A 19,408-nucleotide genomic window follows, 5' to 3' on the forward strand; every position below is an offset into this window, starting at 1 on the left:
AAAGACCTACTTAGAACATGCTTAACACGGTCATGTGAAAGTCGCGATTGAGGCAGTCATTTGTGGAGTTTAATGTGGCCTGAATGAAACCAACGTGGTTGCGTCGACCCGGCAAAAGGTAGTGAGGCAATGGCGCTCCACCCAAACCCACTGTAAGAGACTGTAACTTAGTACAATTATTGACGGGAATAAATGCACCTCCTCTTTTTAACATGAAATCCTTGCAACATGTATTCTGATTGTGTGCCAAAACACCTTGCTGATTTCTTTTTTGTGTGTTTTTTCCCCGTCTCCATCTTCAGACTTTATCGTTGATTTGAAAAGAAAACGTGAAGACATGAAGCTGATCTGTGTCGTGTTTCTGGTGGTCGGCACGGTGTTTGCCGATGACGACGACAAGAGGGAGAACGTGGGAACTGTGGTTGGAATTGACTTGGGAACTACATATTCATGGTACGCTACAATTTTCTTGTAGATTTATTGAGGAGATCTTACATGTCGTCATTTTTTTTTAAAGTGTTTTTGAATCTTTGTCCTCAGTGTCGGTGTATTCAAGAATGGGCGTGTGGAGATCATTGCCAATGACCAGGGAAACCGCATAACACCATCATATGTAGCCTTCACCAGCGAGGGGGAGCGTCTGATTGGAGATGCTGCCAAGAACCAGTTGACATCTAACCCAGAGAACACCGTCTTTGATGCAAAGAGGCTCATTGGACGCACATGGGGTGATCCATCTGTTCAACAGGACCTCAAATACCTGCCATTCAAGGTATGTAGGAGCTTGAGCATGCAACAGCAATGCCATGCAAGAATATGTAATTGTTAGATGTTGAAATATATTGATTCTTCTTCAGGTGTTGGAGAAAAAGACAAAGCCTCATATCCAGATTGACATTGGTGGTGGCACCATCAAAACATTTGCCCCTGAGGAGATTTCTGCCATGGTCCTGACCAAGATGAAGGAGACAGCTGAAGCCTACTTGGGAAAGAAGGTGACTAGTTTGTAATAACTTGACATAGTTTATAAATATTTGTCCAGTTAACATTGGTTAATATGTATTTCTGATATTTCAAGGTCACACATGCAGTTGTCACTGTTCCTGCTTACTTCAATGATGCTCAACGTCAGGCAACCAAGGATGCTGGTACCATTGCTGGACTGAATGTGATGAGAATCATCAATGAGCCGTAAGTAACACTTGATAAATGACTTTAAATTAATTAAATTACACTATAGTCAATTAAGTGACACCATATTTTCTACATTGTAGAACAGCTGCTGCTATCGCCTATGGCTTGGACAAGAGGGATGGGGAGAAGAATATTCTTGTATTTGATTTGGGTGGTGGCACCTTTGATGTCTCTCTTCTGACCATTGATAATGGCGTGTTTGAAGTGGTTGCAACCAATGGGGACACTCATCTTGGAGGCGAAGACTTTGACCAGCGTGTCATGGAGCACTTTATTAAGCTCTACAAGAAAAAGACTGGCAAAGATGTTCGTAAAGACAACCGCGCTGTCCAGAAACTGCGTCGTGAGGTTGAAAAGGCCAAGAGGGCACTCTCCGCACAACATCAGGCACGCATTGAGATCGAGTCCTTCTTTGAAGGTGAAGATTTCTCTGAAACCCTCACTCGGGCTAAATTTGAGGAACTCAACATGGTGAGTTTTTATTTTGGTTTCTATAACCACTCCAATGTTTTTCAACCACCATCTTTTAATTACATCCTATGATTCTTTCAAAGGATCTGTTCCGTTCCACCATGAAGCCTGTCCAGAAGGTGCTGGAAGATTCTGACCTGAAGAAATCAGACATCGATGAGATTGTGCTCGTCGGCGGTTCTACTCGTATCCCTAAAATCCAGCAACTCGTGAAGGAATTCTTCAATGGAAAAGAGCCTTCAAGAGGCATCAATCCAGATGAGGCTGTGGCCTATGGAGCTGCTGTGCAGGCTGGAGTACTTTCTGGCGAGGAAGATACTGGTAAGAGTTCTGAGCTTTAAATGTTAATTTGTGACTAGGCTAAGGAAAATGTCCACTTAACCATAACATTTGTTTCAGGTGATGTGGTTCTCCTGGATGTGTGTCCCCTGACCCTTGGCATTGAGACTGTTGGAGGAGTAATGACCAAGCTGATCCCCAGAAATACTGTGGTGCCCACCAAGAAATCACAGATCTTCTCTACTGCATCTGACAACCAGCCGACTGTCACCATCAAAGTATATGAAGGTAAACACATTTTTGGGTATAGAACATGCTGTAGTACTGCATTGCAAATGTTGAGTTTCTAATGTTTTATTTTTTTTCTTCTAGGCGAGCGTCCCTTGACAAAAGATAACCACCTACTGGGAACTTTTGACCTGACCGGCATTCCCCCTGCCCCTCGTGGTGTGCCCCAAATTGAGGTTACCTTTGAAATTGATGTTAATGGTATTCTGCGTGTGACTGCTGAGGACAAGGGCACAGGCAATAAAAACAAGATCACAATCACAAATGACCAGAACCGGTTGACACCTGAGGACATTGAGCGTATGGTGAATGATGCAGAACGGTTTGCAGATGAAGACAAAAAGTTAAAGGAGAGAATTGATGCCCGAAATGAGCTTGAAAGCTATGCTTATTCTCTGAAGAACCAGATCGGTGATAAAGAGAAACTTGGTGGCAAGCTGTCAGATGATGACAAGGAAGCAATTGAGAAAGCTGTAGAAGAGAAAATTGAATGGATGGAGTCTCATCAAGAGGCTGAGCTGGAGGACTTCCAAGCTAAGAAAAAGGAGCTGGAAGAAATCGTTCAGCCGATCATCAGCAAACTTTATGGCAGTGCGGGTGGCCCGCCACCTGAAGGTGGTGAGCAGGATGAGAAGGATGAATTGTAAGAAAATCAAACTGTTGCACCTTCCCTTCTACTGGATCTTGTTGCTCAGCTGACTCTAAAAGCAAGGAATGCCGGGAAGGGTGCAGTAAACTACCACCAAAACTGAAAAGACTTTAAAAAAAAATTCAGTCGATGAAAGGTGTTCTCTTCACTAAAGGTGGAGATAATTGTCAGCCTACATTTGAGGCTTGCTGCTGTTCTCAGGCAGTCCTGTTTGGGGAGGGGGGGGGGTCTCTAGTGGGCTGGGTTTTAGAGGGATGGGAGGTTTTTGGGGTTCATTGAGTAATGTCTGTATGTCCATGTTCTTTTTTTTTTTTTCACAGGCAATGTTAAAAGTTATTTATTAAATCTGGACATTGTACTTCTGAAATGATGCTGAAATAAATATTTGTTAAAAAAAATAACTTGGCCTCATTAATTTTAGAATAATGTCAAACACCCTTTTTGTATCATAACATTTATTTGAAACAGTCATGTAACTACTGTCACAACACAGTCATTATGAATAACACCTTGAGTATCCATTCCTCCAAAAGCAAATGCCAAGTGCAATGTCTTTGTTTCTTGTTTCCCATACTTTTCTTCAGACACATTCCAAGGCACCAAACACATGGAGTGGTCTAAACGACTTGCTGGCAAATCCCCTTCAAATTTCATTATGGACCAGTAGTTGTTCACTAAAAATGTTTAAAAATAAGTATTTGGTGTTAAAGAAAATTGAAATTATAAACTTACCAGTATTAAATCTGTGCATCAAATTGCTGGCACCATCTGCCGTCATTCCACCAAAGACATAAATGTTGCTATTTAAAACCACAGCAGAGTGTGCAGCTACTCCAGGAGGGACGTCTCCATTTGTCTGAACTTTCTCCCATTTCATTGTCCCTTTAAACAGACAAATGTTACAAAACAAATAGGTTGCATCTATGTGACATCGCAACAGTAAAGAGCTTATAGTATATTTGAGTATTGAGGTAGTAGGATGCTGAGCTCTCCATGGTGGTAACTGTCAAGCATCATTACTGGGACAATCCACATGAAACGCAAACCTCTCAAAGTTCAATGTCTTCTCTGACAGGACACATAGGTCCAATTATTTCCTTTGAAAGATGTCCAAAAGCGGTGACAATATTCAAAAACATGTGCTTAATGTTTGCCAGTAAAAAGGACTTTCATCCATAGAAATAATTTGACGGGTTTGTGAATTCAGTCAGTACCAAACAATGATTAGGCACATTTGTCAATTTTCTATTTGGAGATTTTTTTTCAAAACGGCATCTCTCCCACATTAGTTGTATTGTCCCCTTCATCTGAGCTCATGACGTGAGGTTCTAGCACGTGAACGTAACCAATTCCAAATAAAAAGATACAATATGTATACCTGTATCAAGCGCAAACATGTCATTGTAGAAATTCTCTCCAGCCATGCCACCGTGAATCCAAATTTTGGACCCCACTGCTACAATTATATGTCCATGCCGAGCAGGTGGAGGTGTACCCTGAGTTTCTGGTTGTGACCATGTGAGGGATGCTGGAAGAAAATAATTTATTTTGCAACATTTTATTCAATGAGAGGTGTTTAGGGGGGTGGAGTGTGACCAAAGCCATTTGGATCAACACAAACCTGCATCAAAGATGTGAAGTTTAGGGTCTGACACTGGCATAGCTCCTTCTTCCCCACCAGAGAAGACAAACAGCCTGTCTCCAAGGCAAGCAGAGTTCGTGTGATATGTCCTTGCACTTGGTGGTGCTCCATCAACAGAGACCTTCTTCCAGAGAGGGTCATTTTCTGTGATTTAATGATGATGTTACAATCTAAATTTTCTAAGTCCACAAAGAAAAACACTTAAAACGCATGGTTTTAATCTGAATCCAACCCCAACACAGAAATAAAACAGATCAACTAATGAATTGGTTTTGTGCTGTTTTGCCACATCTTTGTGGACTGGAGTGCACAGTTTTTGCAAGAGCTGAGTTAGCTAAACTACAACATAAACAAAGTACAGTGCATTGTAAAAAGTTATGGGATGTCATCAGCTCCAGATCTCAACAAGTAAGCAATATGAAAATAAATGGAGACTAAAATGAGGAGCTATCTAAGCCAGACCAAGCTAATCAAGCTAATCTGGGGGAAGTGTCTCAATCGGTGCTGGGTCCAAACTGATTGAAGGACAGCTTCCCTAAGACCCGGATCTACAGGAGTGCAAAGCGTACATGGCAACTTCATTTTACAATGCTTGCACCCTCAGTTTCATCTGCACCCCTTTCAAATGCTAATGCGCTCTCATCACACCCCTTGTCCACAAAGATAGTTCCAATGCAAGTTTTAGAACAAGATTGCCATGATTTTGGATCCAAGGTTATGCATTTTTTTCCAGAGGAAAATAGAAGAACCAGCACTGGAACGTTAGCTTGTGTACATGTATTTGAGTGTTAACTCCTGTCTTTGTACACCTAGGGTTCAATTTAGATTCTTTGCATGTACTTCACATGTAATCGAAATTACATGAGCTAACTGAACTGAATTAATATAAGATGTACAGGTTTTATATTTCAAATTCAGGCACATTTATACTCACCATTTAGTTGTATATTTTGGACACACTTAAGATTTCCACTTTGATGTGCCCCTCCAAACAGCCACAGGCTGTGTGGGCAACTGTCTGGCACAAAGCTGCAATGCTCATACCTTGCATCCAAAGCCTCCCATTCAGGAATGTCCCATTCGTAATTATCTGTTCGGGGTGAAAACAGCAAACAAACATTCAACATTCTACAAAGAAAAAGAGAGAAAGTAAAGGAATAAAACAGTAACAGTCTAGTACCTAAATCTATGATACAAGTACATGAGAAACTTCCACTTGGGTTGGCACCACCAACAATAAGTATTTTTCCTTTCTCCTCGTTGTCAGATGCATAGTAAGTACACGTGTGACCCACGCTCACACCCGGCGCACTGCCTCTTGGTATTAAAGAATACCTGCTCATGACAAGGATTCAATTAATTTTGATTTTAACACAACAGTTGGGGTGTTGGAAACGGAACACTCACCATATTCCCTCTTTTGGATTGTCGAAAGGATCAAGAACTGGAAGAAGTTCCATATTCGCATTTGATGTCACTATTAAATGAAAAAGCAGGTATGGTTTGTCTGTTCTGTTCACAGAGTGGAGAATATATCATTTAACAATAATTATTGACTAAACATTTTGATGTTGTCTAAAGAAACTGTTTTCATTAAACGTTGCTAATTTCTTACCTAAATTCCAAGCCAAGGAAGCTACACGATATTTACCCCGGTTTCTCAACACGTTTTCCGAATCTATATGACACAAATCCCTAGCTATCTAATATGTGTAAATCCGAACCGTGTTAAGGAGCTAGCATACATTTCCCATAACATTTCCTCATAAAGTGCACTACGTACAGAAGTTGCGTGCGGAGTCGCCGTGGTTACAAAGTGTTGCGCATGCGCAATAACTTGATTACGAGCGTATGTGTATCGGGAATCTCACGTATAACGGATGCACGTCAGATGGTCAGATGTAGCACGTGGATCAGATATTCAGGAACTTATGCATGAACCATATGAAATTAATCGGCCATGCGACTGTGTGAATTAAACGCAAATTCTGTACGTATGGAATCCAGCATTAGCAAAAAGACAACGATCATGTAAGTGAAAAACAAGTTACTGCCTCTTCCGTCTTCGCATTCTGACCAGTAGGTTGTGCTATTGCATTATTTTAACCACCCGACGCACAGGGTTCACGGAGAGGTGACTCCTATTTCCCCTGTTACATTTATGTGCTCATTGCTCAACTAACCAAATGCTGGTTGAAATGATTTCTTCTATTGGCAATTTCCTTCATTTTATTCTTATTAATAATAATAATAATAATATATATATTTACCTTCAAAAGCCAGCAGTCACAGCTGATTCTAACATTCTAGGCAGTCCAATTTCGCTGTCCTAACGTTGGAAGATAAAAAAAGAAAATAAAAAAAAAAGAAAGCAAGAAGAGGGGAATAGATCCCACTGATAGACCGCGCTTTTGGGGTTGGAGGCTGAAAGTTGAACTCTGCCATTCCCTCCCTTTTATAATGCTCTGCATTAAAAAACAAAACAAAGGTTTTTGCACCAATGATTTGTGAGTAATGCAATGTTGATTCACTGTAGGCTAACCTATGTGTTTTACCTCAACATATAGAGTTGACAATAAAGCTAACTGAAAATAACTAATATAAAAGATTTCCTTTTTAACCCAGAGGTTGTGAGGCAGTCCTTATTCAAATGATAGCAACACTAGTGGGACCTACTGGACAATTTGCCTTTTTGCCAGTTACTGAACTAGTTTTCCAGTCATGGAAGCAGTGCGAGTTTCAGAGAAAGCCATTGTTTTTCATTCACTGATAAGGAAAAATGAATCGGGGGCTTTCTGTGAGGAAGCATAGAATGAGAGGAAAAGGAAATTGATTATGACTATTTAAATATCCAAAGAAAGACACAAAAAGGAAGGTTGTAAATTATATATATTTTTGTTCTAAATATGTTTTTGTTTTGTGTGAATACTGGATTGTTTTGAACACACTTGATCTTTTATAAATAATAATAGTAATGCTTAATTCCGGCTCTATCCTGGTGTGAGGTCATAAGATTATGCGTAAATGAGAGGACAGGTTCATCTTTGGGTCAGTAGCACACCATAACTAGGTTATAGTTAATTGTTCCTTCACATTTCACCCCGAGGTGTGTTAAATCATCTGGCTTACATGTTATTATGTATATTATTATTGTTGTACACTGGATTAGATGTACTGTTCACTGAGGTAGTGTATTTTACGTGCTTTGTTATATTTACAGTAGTATATATGTTAAATGTTGCTTGTATCTGATTCTACACTGTAAATATATTAAATGACAACAATTACTTTTCAAACTATTTCGTGTCAACAACAACACACATGCAAAGACACTCTCAATGCCATAGCATCACGTTACATTTCTTCTTGTCTCCATTGGCGCTGCCGAGTCTCATTTGCAGTGGGGGCTTGTGAGCCATTTCCAAAATGACCTGCCTCAGAGTCTACCTTCGAAATCCCCCTTCGAAATCAAATTTATCAGAGACGCCCTCTTTTCTTCTAAATACTCATGGTAAGTACAGATCTATGTATTTTTTTCTTTCCTTGCCTGTAATACTACCATCCAAACTACTACTAAACACAACTTGTACTGTAGGCTGTAATCTTGTGGGTAAAGGTTAGGGTTATAAGAAAATACAGCCTGCCTGTTGTATTGGGATGATTATTTGTCATAGCCTCAAATGTGCTGTACTAGCAACAAGTGCTAGTAATGAGCCTGACCCTATAAATTATGCAAATAAAAGGTCTCAACGTTAATTTGCTCAATGGCCACTGTAGCTAGACCTTTTCAAATGTTGCTAACCAGTTATTGTTTTTACTATTTAACTTAACGTTTAGCTTTGTGTGGTCATTTTAAATCAAATTTGCTTTTACCCCCTTGATTATAATGAATAACTCAAAATAATGATAAAATGTGACTTAAAATATGATTATGTCTATAAATGTATAAGCGCATCTACATGCAATGAGCATCTGACTTTTTTTTTTTTTTTGTCTAATTCTTTGTTTGTATTATTATTTTTTGGTGACTAATGTGCACTGTAAAGCCTTTGCAAGTGCTTGTAGAAATTGCTTGGTCACTGCCAATGGCTACATTGATGGTGAATTTTTGTAGCATATATTGTCTTATTTTTCATTGCGTGTTTAAGGAAGACTTTGAGATGATAATTTACAGTTACTAGCTTTCTACAATTATAAAATGCCATGTTAAACAACAATCTCTCTCCTTTTCCAGTTATGAATTGGTGTCACATACGTATGTTGTTGCCTTAAGGCCTTTGCCGTTTTTGTTTGTTTTGAATTCAACCCTATAGGAGGATAAATGTTGAGTCATCAAAACAGCCCAATGTTAATTGCCAGCTGTGTTTTCAAATACTTTTGTGTTAAGATTGCCCTGGCCCAACAGAGTTTCCAGAGCAATACTCTTTACCCGGGGCAGCGGGACAAAGCCAAGGCAAGTTTAATGTGGGAACGACAAATATCACTTCTACCCAGGGTGTAAGTGCTGGCAGCATTATCTTAGAACTGGTCTATATATGTTTTGGCACTTGTGCTCAGGAGCTGGATTAATCAAAAAAAGGACAAAGCCGGTGTTAGTATTAGCCATGTCAACTTAAACTAGTTCTGCTTCACACTAATTAAAGAGAGCCATTGAGAGACAGGTCTGGTAAACCATATTCTAGAGCGTATGCATAAACTACTTATCTTATTCCAACTTTCAGGTCAGCTGAAACTGTCCATAAGTCAGCATCACAACTTACTTCTAGTCAGTGGTGAGTTACTCTTCAAATAGATTTAAATGTTATGTTTGCAATATCTTACTTTGATAGCACTTTAGATTACAGCCTGCAAGTTCCACGTGTAGATACAGGTAACAAGAAATTACAATTGTAACTACGGTGTACAAGGCGTAACTACCGAGTACAGGGTGTAACTACGGTGTAATAAAGATGTGTGTAGGTGTTTCAGCTGACAAATAAGTCCTCTTATTAAACATACCAGTTTCATATAATATACTGGGTAAAGGGTAAAGACATGACACCAGCTTTATCCGCTGCCGGGTCGTGGAGGCAGCAGTCTGAGCAGAGATGCTCAGACTTCCCGATCCGCACAGACCTCCTCCAGCTGTTCTGGGGGAGCCCGAGGCGACACCAGGCCAGCTCAGAGACATAGTCCCTCCAGTGTGTCCTGGGTCTTCCTGGGGCCTCCTTCCAATAGGACATGCCTGGAACACCTATCGAGGGAAGCAACTAGCAGGCATCCGGAACAGATGCCCTCGCCACCTCAGCTGGCTCTTTTCGATGTGAAGGATGCTCCTTCGCATCACAAGGAGCAGCGACTCTACTCCGAGCTCCTCCCGGGTGACTGAGCTTCTCACCCTGTGTCGAAGGGTGCGCCTAGCCACCGTGCAAAGGAAACTCATTTCGACCGCCTGCATACGCCATCTTGTCCAGCTCTCATGACAACAGGTGAGGGTAGAAAGAAACATAGATCGATCGGAAAATCGAGAGCTTTGCCTCCCGACTCAGCGCCCTCTTCAACACGCCGCACCGATTCATCTGTCGATCTCGCGCTCCATCCGTCCCTCACTCGTGAACAAGACCCCGAGATACTTGAACTCCTCCACTTGAGGCAAGGACTCCCCATCGACCGATCGATTTGGAGGTGCTGATCCTCAACAAGGTACACTGTAGTTTCGCCTTGCACACCATAGTTACACTTTTACTTACTTTCTTGTTACCTGTACCTACACGTGGAACTTGCAAGCTGTAATCTAAAGTGCATAGTTTTTTGAATTTTAGGAATAAGATTGACAATATTCATGCAGCTGGAGTAGAAAGCATTTCTGTTGTGATATTGGGCTAAACAGAAACAACTTGATTCATTGATTGATTGTTGAAGCTCAGGCTTATTATTGAATCATACTGTGTTAGTAAAGGCCATATTTGTGTTTCATAAAAAAGAAGAATCAAAAGTTTTTGACATATGTACAATTATACAATGCAAGTTGCTGTCAGTTTTAGAGGCGAGAGAGATATGGGAGGAATATCAGGGACCCTGCGATTCGTATGTAAAGGTACTTGAACACGCATATAAAAACTCCTCTGTAAAGGTACATTTTTATTTTAAATAACCTGTCCTGCATCCAGGTTGGGATGGTTCCACCAAATGGATCAAAAGATGGGCTGAAGACTCAAATGGTTCCTCACTGTGGAAACCCGATCTTCTTGCAAACATTTCATTTGTAAATATATATGTGTTCTATTTGTGGCAGCAAATATATGTTTATACTTTTTTACTATTTACTTGTAGTGTTGTCACTGATGATGTTCTGCCCAAGAGATTGCTCTTCACAATGTGGAATTCTGATGCTGAAACAAGGTTTGCAAAAGACAGTTTAGACACTAATATTACAAAGAAAAATGATGAATTAGTTAAAAAATAGTGGCGTCACATTCGGGGACTGGAGACTGCCCTGCCAGACGCTCGCAATGGGACGTATGGGATGCAATGTACACAACCACACCCTGCTGTATCAGTTGTGTGTTGATAGGCTTAGATCACGTGACTTGCAATGGCGACTTTTAGTAATCACATGATTTCATTTGACTGATTATGTTTGAAATGTACTGTAGTAATATTGATCCAAACTAAAAGCCATTAGAAACAAAAGCAGAAGGCCATCTTTGTGGATGTTAATAGTGTCTTTTCATCGGTACATAGGTTGGATGAATCATCTATTTATTCATTAATTATCTTGTAAGTTGCAAATCATGACTCAATTTAAAAAAAAAAAAAGACATTTTTCCTAAATCATTCAGTTAATCATTAGAACCCAGGGTGATTCATACAGTTGTCCACAGACCATATATTGCGTTAATGCCCCTTTTGTCTCTTTTTTCAGGATCAGCGTGCTGTTGGGATGCATGAGCTTCAGTGTGCGTTCTCTTATGGATCCTGAAAAGGTCAGTGCTACTTTATAAGCAGTGTATTGGGCTCTCCTATTACTACAGATGTGGGTTGATGCAAAAGATTATGAATCTCCAGTTCAGTGTAAATGAATCTGTGACCTTAATATTTTGGAGCTAACACTTTGTTACAGCACATCAGTGTTCCCTCCAGCACACTTGGCTGAGTCAATCCCTGTACTCAAATGTAAGGGATCGACTATTTTGCACATGACACTGTTTTATATTGTAATGGAAGAGGCTTATATCTTTTTATGCCCCCCTGTTTGGAGTTAAGGTACAATTCTTGCATTTAGTTTTTCAAATGCAGCATACCCGACAGATTTCTCCCATTTCACTTAACATTAATCCCACTTTTTTAATGTTATTTACAGTGACATTGGTTGGTATTATTCAGTGTAAACAAAAGGGCACACTGTCTGTGTGATTTCTTTGTGATTTCTTTTCATTCCATTTCTTCAAAGTTTGTGTTTATTTTTTATAATATCTTTGTTATGTAAATTTAGTACAAGTGCACCAAATATATAAGTCGTCCGTCACCATACTTATATAACAGTAGGCTACACATTTCTCTCCTTTCACATGTGCACAGTAATATTGAATGATGGTGCAAATCCCACTCTGACTTTCAGGACATATGCCCTCCCCTCCCCCTTCCTCTACTGAAACACCCGCCCATCCCTACTCTTGTCCCACAGCCTGCAGAAATCTGTCCACTCAGATAAGATGCTTTTAAACAGAGATTATTGTCGCTGTCCGTAGCGCCGCGTAATGTAGTACAAAAAAGGGGGAGATCTTTCTCTTCCCGCTTTGCCTTAAATAGATGGACTGACAGTTATTATGCTCTTGTTTGCAGGAGCATGTCCATGTAACAGGATTACAGACTGCTTTGTCTCTGCCATTGCTTTATGCATTGCACAATGCAGACATTATCAAATTAACACGTGTGCATGAAAAAAAATCCAGTGAAGTTAATACCATCTGGCTCAGAAGTTAGAAGTGCAGAATGAAGCTCAGGCTACAATGTGAGCAGTGTGCCATGCAAGCCCTGAGGGTTCTTATGAATTTAGTGTTTGTTATTGCAGACCTCTGCCCTGGCATCATACAATCACAGTCCCAAAGCGGAACATGGGTTTGTGTTTTATTGGTGTGTAATTGATTTATTTCTCTGTGTTCTAGGAGTTTGAAGGATGGTACTACTTACTGGAAGAAGATCTAGGATGCAAGAAGCATCTCAAAGTACCTTCGCCACACAACAAAATAAGTAAGTGTTTGTGACTGAGTTATATAAGGAACAGAGTGTTTTGTTTATTTTTATTTTTTTTAAAGACATTGATACTTTATAGCAAGAAGATATGTGACCTAAACAGTTATTTGTTCGCCAGGGAATCAGACGTGTGCCAGGCATGTGCCTGTAATTCTTTATCAGTCTTTGGATTGGGAGATGATTGCGTTTGGAGCAAAGGAAGGATTAAAGAAAGATGGAGGGATTGGCGAGAGCAAATGAGGAAATATAGAGAGAGTTGGAAAGAGGGAGGGGTCAGGATGAAACCCCAGCACGTCACACAAACATGAGGCAGTGAGAGAGGGAGCGCTGCTGTACTGTCCGCTGCCCCCCCCACACTCCCCTCACACACTGACACAATTGTTTGGAAACCTAATTCTCTTCTGTGAACCTTCGCTCGTTTACTCTCCTACTCATGTGTACTTTTTGTGCTAGCGGATGCTGTTGCAGGTGTTTGTACCGGAGTTATGCTTCTCTGTGCCTCTCATAAGGGCAGCCTAGTGTAGGTGAGTACTTTTTATGTTATTCACATCTTGTGTATGGACATTCCAGGGCAACATGGAGTCAAAATGAGATGGCTTTGTAGTCCCCCTTCTGCTGCCTTCCCATTGTTTGAACATGGCCATGTATTACCTGTAACTAAATGATAGTGATAGTGTGGCTTGGCTTTTATGGGAATTTTATTTAAATAATTTGAGTTGGTCATTTTCATTTTCACTCACCCTTAGTAATAGTGCTTGTTGCTTGTTATGCTCAGTTATGCGTTTTGGACGTTTATTTTACTGACAAATATTTAGGTTTACACTAAATAGGCTCTATTTTTACCCTATCTCTTTCTGAATATAACAATAATATGCGTGATGTCGTGGTTGGCTTATAAGACTCGAGCACTCGTGTATGCTTGGCTGAACCAGACTAATCTGCCTCATGCAACTTTAAAATTAGTTTGAAGTTCTTGTAGATGGAACTGGGACAGGAGTATCAGACCGAATGAGAAACTGCAAGCTCCAAAGCTTTCTTTAGCTGCATATTACATTCTTCACTTTCTATTTTATTTATGTCTGGATATTACAACAACCCCATACTCAAGCATAAACACAGTTAAAATGATCGCGTAGTTAAGAATTCACATTACACACTTCAGAATTAGTGGCTTTTGAGCGTTTTACATTTCCCATGGCAATAGTGGCCCACTCCGTGTCTCATCTGATACATGTGTGTGGATGTAGGAGGGGTTGGGGAGGGGGGAGCGGCTGGATTCTCGTGCATGCACTTCTGTGTTGCCAGCTGGCTGAATGTAGGCCATGAAGCACCGCTGCACCGTGACATGTACTAACGAGGCAATGACGAAAATCCCTGTGCTTTCTGCGGGACAGTTTGTCTGGCTGTAGTCCTTGTCCACACGACTCATTTTTTGCATTTCTTTCTCTTAACGTTATGTGTTAAATGTCTTCTCCTTTATTTATATATTTTTTGGAACGTCTGTCAGAATTAAAACCTTTTTATGGCTGCATTATGTCCTTTTTGTACTTTTTTGTACGTTAAAAAAAATAAGCATGAATAAACTTTATTTTTTATTGGTGTGTATGAATGTGGATGCCCACATGGCTCCCTTTAGAAGTGTGTTTTGCTTAGTTTTATTCTATATTTGCCAAATAAACAACAAACAAGTGTCACGTAGTAAAATAAACGTATTAAAAAAAGTTTTCCCCTGTTTTTTAATATTTGGTCACCCGGATTCTCACTGCAGATATCTGCCCACAGCAGAGATGCACATGGCCAGGTCTTCTCTTCTACAGGGTCTGATAGTTTAGAGACTTTGCATATATTTATGACAAGAAAGATTTTGTCACACAGTGTTTGTGTGAACACATGTAGTGCGAGGTTAGGATTATTAACGATATTTAGTCCTGAATGTTAAATGACAGTTGAATGATTTAGTGTCAGCTTTGTTAACTCTAGCCCCATTGTTACTGTGACAGAGATGGCTCACATTTTTTTCCATGACTCTCTGCCTCTTCAACAAACTATTAACAAAGCAGTGACAGTTAATTACACTGTTGGACTTCAACAAAAGGACTGCCGTCTTCACGACTCAACCCTAGTTGAGACGCTGATGCTGAAATGCTTGAGCGACAAGCAAACACTATTTTTTTTAAGATGGAATGACAGAGCAATTAGTGTTTTTTTATGCGATGACTGTCACTTATCTATGAAGTCTTTGAGGCTTTTAATTACATAAGGCCATAGTAACTGCACTGGCCTCTGCTAAATACTTACTACTAACACTACTAAATACATACATAACACATAATATGCATATGCACTAAATAGTTGGTTTCAAATGAAGAATATGCCATTTCAGTTGAAGCATGTTTTCTTTTTTCGTTATTAAACCGATTTGGAAGCGACTCATCTGCGTGTACGCTGACAAACACCTGACCCGTGGTGACATGGACGCGTGAGTGTAGTCACCGTGCCGAACGCATATCCCTCTCAATGTGGGTCAGGTGGCACAGAAGAGGCAAAGCAAAAATAGAAAGTTCCTGTATGTCCCATTTGCATAGTGTCATTGTTGTTTACTATGTACATAGATGGCGAATGCTCAATACACTTAGAATAAACCCAGTAAAGTGCCTGCCTTTTCCAGATGGCACACTGCCTCTTCATAACACCAGATTAAAATGTAGTGATTAACTGATAGGGGAAGGGGGGATGTTCACTCTGGAAGCACTGTCTGTGTGTTTTTGTTGGATCACGCGAGCGCTGGCCAGTCTAAATTTGTAAGTCTGAATATGCATGCCCACTGTGAAGGGTAACTCTGACTCCAGGCTGATGTCATCCTGATTTGAAGCGAAAACTTTGACCCAACAGCTTACTCTCGAGGTTGTTCTGGAGACGTTCTCCGACAATTATTTAATATTATCTGATTTGTCTGCACTGTTCTAAAAATACACAATTGCTTTTTTCCCTGCATCCTGCCTGAGTTTAAACATCCACATGTTTAAACTAAACGATAAATACGCAAGCAGAACTCCGTCATGTTATTTTTCATTAGAACATAGTTATTCATTTTTGTCATGTTTATTTCATTACTTGCCTTTTGGATATGGGTAAAGGGTGTGACAAAAGATTTCCATGACAGTCACTGTGCAACTAAACTGTACCAATGGGCCATGAGTGAGTCACTTTTGTGTCTTTGGATGGAATTTCCCCTCTTCCTTATGTTATAGTTGAGAACTTTTCTTTCACCATTTCATCATACTATTGCCAGTCCACTTCATTATGATCGATAATTCCCACCACCATTATCACATCAAGCATTTTGACTGCTGGGTCTGGTGAATATATCACTTATATATAGCGCACACTTGTAATGTGACATATCTGTACAGTACAACAAGGAATCTATTCTATATGCAAAAGATTATGGTAAAGGAAGTGATGGCATGCCCTCTGGTCCCTCATAGTTTGTTGAATGTATTTTTGATCAGTGCTTGAAGTACTCGCCTTGCCTTGATTGACAGTAGCAGAAAGGAGTGAATGCTGCTATGAGGGACTTGGACAAAGTCAAGAGTTTCTCATGTTCTAGAAGGCTGTAATGAGGCCGGCTAATTCAGCTGCTGAGGAGTTTGGTCCCTCAAACACTTTTCGCACATTTTCATTTTAAGTGTTTCTTTCATTTTGCAATGTGCCGAGCCGCTCTTTCTCCGCAGTGTATACTTTTCCCACTGTTAGTGCTTTTGGACTGGCCTTGTATGCCTTTCTTTCACCCGGGCTTATGTCACTCATGTTGGATGTTTTTTTGTTGCCAGCTGCTCCACACGTCTTTCTCCTGCGTTACTGATGTCTTACCCGGACAAAAGGCTCCTCTCCTGGGCTTGATGCCAGCCAGGTTAGCTCCTCCATTATGTGGACCCCCTGGAGCTTTCAGATTCACAAATTGACAGGTTTGAAAAAGCCTTAAGGTTACCCTGGTAGCTGTATAACTTAGTTCAAACCGAAGGCCTCCAGCAAAATAAGACCAAACTCGATCTTATGTCCTACTTGCCCTCATTTTGTCTACGCTTTCACAGGCCAAATGTGTTTCTTTCTCAGTGAAGGTTATAGATTTTAACCATGTTGACTAGTAAAAGTAATCCAAGGCAGCCATGAGACTTAAAGACAGTGTCTGAGTCTATCAGATCATATCAGCCTCCTAGAAGGTCTGCAGAAGGCCACTAATTCAGCTGCACTTGTCCTAGGCACAAAATGACATTGAACATGACATTTCTCTCACTTGATATGGAGTGATGGCAGAGTTTCTCTCCTGTGGTGATGAGAATAAAGAGGCGGCTACTGTAAAAGGCAAGCAACAGACTGTGGGATTGCTCAAACTCTCAGATGGAAAGTGAAGTCTAAGGTAGACAGATGCAAACAGAAGGAAGAGGACAAAGGGAGTGAAATCAGTGTGCTTCGGCCCAAAGCTGAATGCTGCCTTTATGAGCTATAGTTAAAAGGACACTGAGGCGTGAGTCCCGGTAACCATAGTAACCTGTGAGGAGCCCTGTGACGGACGGATAATAGAGTGAGAGAGTTCCTTCTCCTCCTCCTCACTTGTTTCCACTTCACTCCTGCATCGGCCAGTTTGCTGAATTCTTACATCTTATGGGATTTGCCTTGACCGGGCTGGCCTCTGTGCCTTTTATCTACAAGTTTGAAACTGCCCTGCTCTGCTCCATCAACTGTTGTGCTTTTTCCCGCCCCCCTGCTTTTTTTTTGTTTCCGTCTTAATCTTTACTAGACGTTTTATGGACTCCGAAAGTTGTTTGAAGACATTTTTGTACATTTTGAAAGCTGCTTTTTGTTGGTACCCGAAGAAATGTGCTCTAAAGGCACTGTCTCAGCTCGTGATTCTTTTGTCTACATTTCAGAGGCTGTGCTGTCAAACCATGGTGCTGCCTACGAGACCATCGACCCAGAGAATATGCAATGCTTAACAGTAAGTAATATATGGTTTTCTCGCAGTTCTTCGAGTTTGTAAACATGCGTCGAAAACTTTGGGCGTAACTTCTCCGATATTTGTTTTGAGAGCAAATTGCGCATGTGTTGAGACGGGATTAAATCAAGTAAACAGTTAACCCGTGACACTGCACCATGTCCACCGAACGCATCATGCATAAACAGGCCTCAGAAAGAGTTCCATGGTACACATTCTCAGCAGCCATAGCAACTAATTCAATCATGCTGTTGAGCGGCGAGCAAAGATGTAATTTCTCCTGAGACGATGTCAAAATGCTCCTTCAGGGAATTTTCTGTTTAAGCTGGAATCTTCCTTTTCAGAAAATGTGTTTTTCTTTTTTCTACCACCTGCATTGTCAGCTGCTTTGTTATTTGCCCAGTGGTTTACTGCGAGTGTGTTCGTTTTTACAGACAAAATAAATGAGACTAACTTTTAGTATTTAGAGACAAAAGTGTATAGTAGGCCTTCTGTTGGCTTTATAGGGAAATTGCAGCTATTAATAATTTGTAGTTTTGTTTCTATTTGAGACAACGTGATGTTTTACGTGATGATTTTAATCTCTCTTTTGTATCTGAAGTGCTTGGTTGTAACAATGTGGGATTTGTTAAAAACTAGCTTGTTGCATGCATTTATTTGCCTTATACCTCAAGTTGACCACACAGCCTGATTTCCATTCGGTCCTGCTGTTCAAAACCATTGCTGTTCTTTGACGACATGCAGTCTTACTAAATACATATGACTGCACATGAAGTTCTGCTGCTGTAAAGAAAAAAAAAAACTGATTCACGGATTCATGTATGGCCCAGTGAATTGTTAATCCGGTCAGTTGTGCGAAATATATATATAGAAGTAAAAATCTAATTGAAAAAAATAAAGGCAGAGCTACAGTCTAATTCAGGAACCTTACAGCTTATTGAAGGCCACTTTCTTTCTCTTTATCTGCGTCTGAATCATGGGGACTGTGAGCTGGTGTGGCACTGTCTCCAGGGAGGCTTCAGCGAGGGACAGCGGCACATTCACCGACTAAATTAGTTGAGAATGGAAACCTTTTAGACATTCTTTTCTGTCCTCTTGTCCTTCTGTCCTCTGTTGGTTTTCTGTTGCCGTGTCCCTGCTCCTTTACAGACCGCTGCCTCTTCCTTTTTTACAGTTGTGAGCCTGTCTGTTGTTCTCTTTCTCTGCACTGTGACCATGGGCCCCTTTATGCAAAAAAAAACCCTGCACCACCAAATGATACTTTTAATGATGTCCTTGTGCACATTTGAATGTTTTGAGGGAGGTGCAGTTAAATTAAATGGAAAATGCTGTTTGAAGGATATGTTCTCATCCACTTGTTTACATGATTGTATCAGCTCAATCACATATGCATCAATTCTACCTTTTTGAAGTAATTAAAGGTGCATTGTGCAACTTTTTAATTTGAAGAAGTTCACATTAGTGCATATGTGACCGTTCAGTGACCTAGCGGATATATGGGCATGGTGCCTTTATTTTCCATCCTCAATGACGCTTTTTTTTAAAGGTTTTTTAGCGTCTGGTTGGAACATACACGTAACCATGACACCAGTTCCATCAGAAAGAAACCCTAAATACGGTTGATCCTGGAGCATCCTAAAGGTCACGGGGATGG

At 40.5% G+C, this 19,408-nt stretch overlaps 3 protein-coding genes and 1 long non-coding RNA gene across 6 annotated transcripts in view; 3 read left to right on the forward strand and 1 right to left on the reverse strand.

Annotated features, from left to right (window-relative positions):
* The first annotated feature begins 316 nt into the window (after positions 1 to 316).
* hspa5 (heat shock protein 5) lies at positions 317 to 3,052 on the forward strand. The gene is made up of 8 exons (XM_079552569.1): positions 317 to 453; positions 541 to 772; positions 858 to 995; positions 1,079 to 1,191; positions 1,275 to 1,665; positions 1,749 to 1,986; positions 2,065 to 2,232; positions 2,317 to 3,052. The coding sequence occupies exons 1-8, from the start codon at positions 338 to 340 to the stop codon at positions 2,877 to 2,879; spliced, it is 1,959 nt and encodes a 652-aa protein (XP_079408695.1). The 5' UTR covers positions 317 to 337; the 3' UTR covers positions 2,880 to 3,052.
* Positions 3,053 to 3,180: 128 nt separating this feature from the next.
* On the reverse strand, positions 3,181 to 6,268 carry rabepk (Rab9 effector protein with kelch motifs). 2 transcript variants are annotated; one of them, XM_079552571.1, is made up of 8 exons: positions 6,139 to 6,268; positions 5,931 to 6,030; positions 5,704 to 5,858; positions 5,458 to 5,613; positions 4,503 to 4,667; positions 4,260 to 4,409; positions 3,614 to 3,763; positions 3,181 to 3,555 (listed from the first exon to the last, which is right to left on the reverse strand). In XM_079552571.1, exons 2-8 carry the CDS (start codon positions 5,981 to 5,983, stop codon positions 3,350 to 3,352), a joined length of 1,035 nt encoding a protein of 344 aa, XP_079408697.1. In that variant the 5' UTR covers positions 5,984 to 6,030; positions 6,139 to 6,268; the 3' UTR covers positions 3,181 to 3,349. The 2 variants fall into 2 exon arrangements, with proteins under 2 accessions (XP_079408697.1, XP_079408696.1); XM_079552570.1 differs by having other exon boundaries at positions 5,931 to 6,035.
* Positions 6,269 to 10,851: 4,583 nt separating this feature from the next.
* On the forward strand, positions 10,852 to 12,741 carry LOC306981655. The gene is made up of 3 exons (XR_013794125.1): positions 10,852 to 10,904; positions 11,428 to 11,488; positions 12,671 to 12,741. It is a non-coding gene; the product is annotated as an uncharacterized lncRNA (long non-coding RNA).
* Positions 12,742 to 13,144: 403 nt separating this feature from the next.
* The window catches only part of rgs3a (regulator of G protein signaling 3a), a 77,610-nt gene continuing 71,346 nt past the window's right edge, over positions 13,145 to 19,408 (forward strand). The window contains exons 1-2 of one of the 2 annotated variants that reach the window (XM_079580881.1): positions 13,145 to 13,282; positions 17,690 to 17,757. In XM_079580881.1, the coding sequence (XP_079437007.1) occupies positions 17,743 to 17,757 (15 nt within the window). In that variant the 5' untranslated portion in view covers positions 13,145 to 13,282; positions 17,690 to 17,742. Of the gene's footprint in view, positions 13,283 to 17,395; positions 17,758 to 19,408 lie in introns of those variants that run through there. The other variant, XM_079580880.1, reaches the window with a different exon arrangement.

The sequence above is a fragment of the Gobius niger genome, assembly GCF_951799975.1.
Source record: "Gobius niger genome assembly, chromosome: 2".
Lineage (NCBI taxonomy): Eukaryota > Metazoa > Chordata > Actinopteri > Gobiiformes > Gobiidae > Gobius > Gobius niger.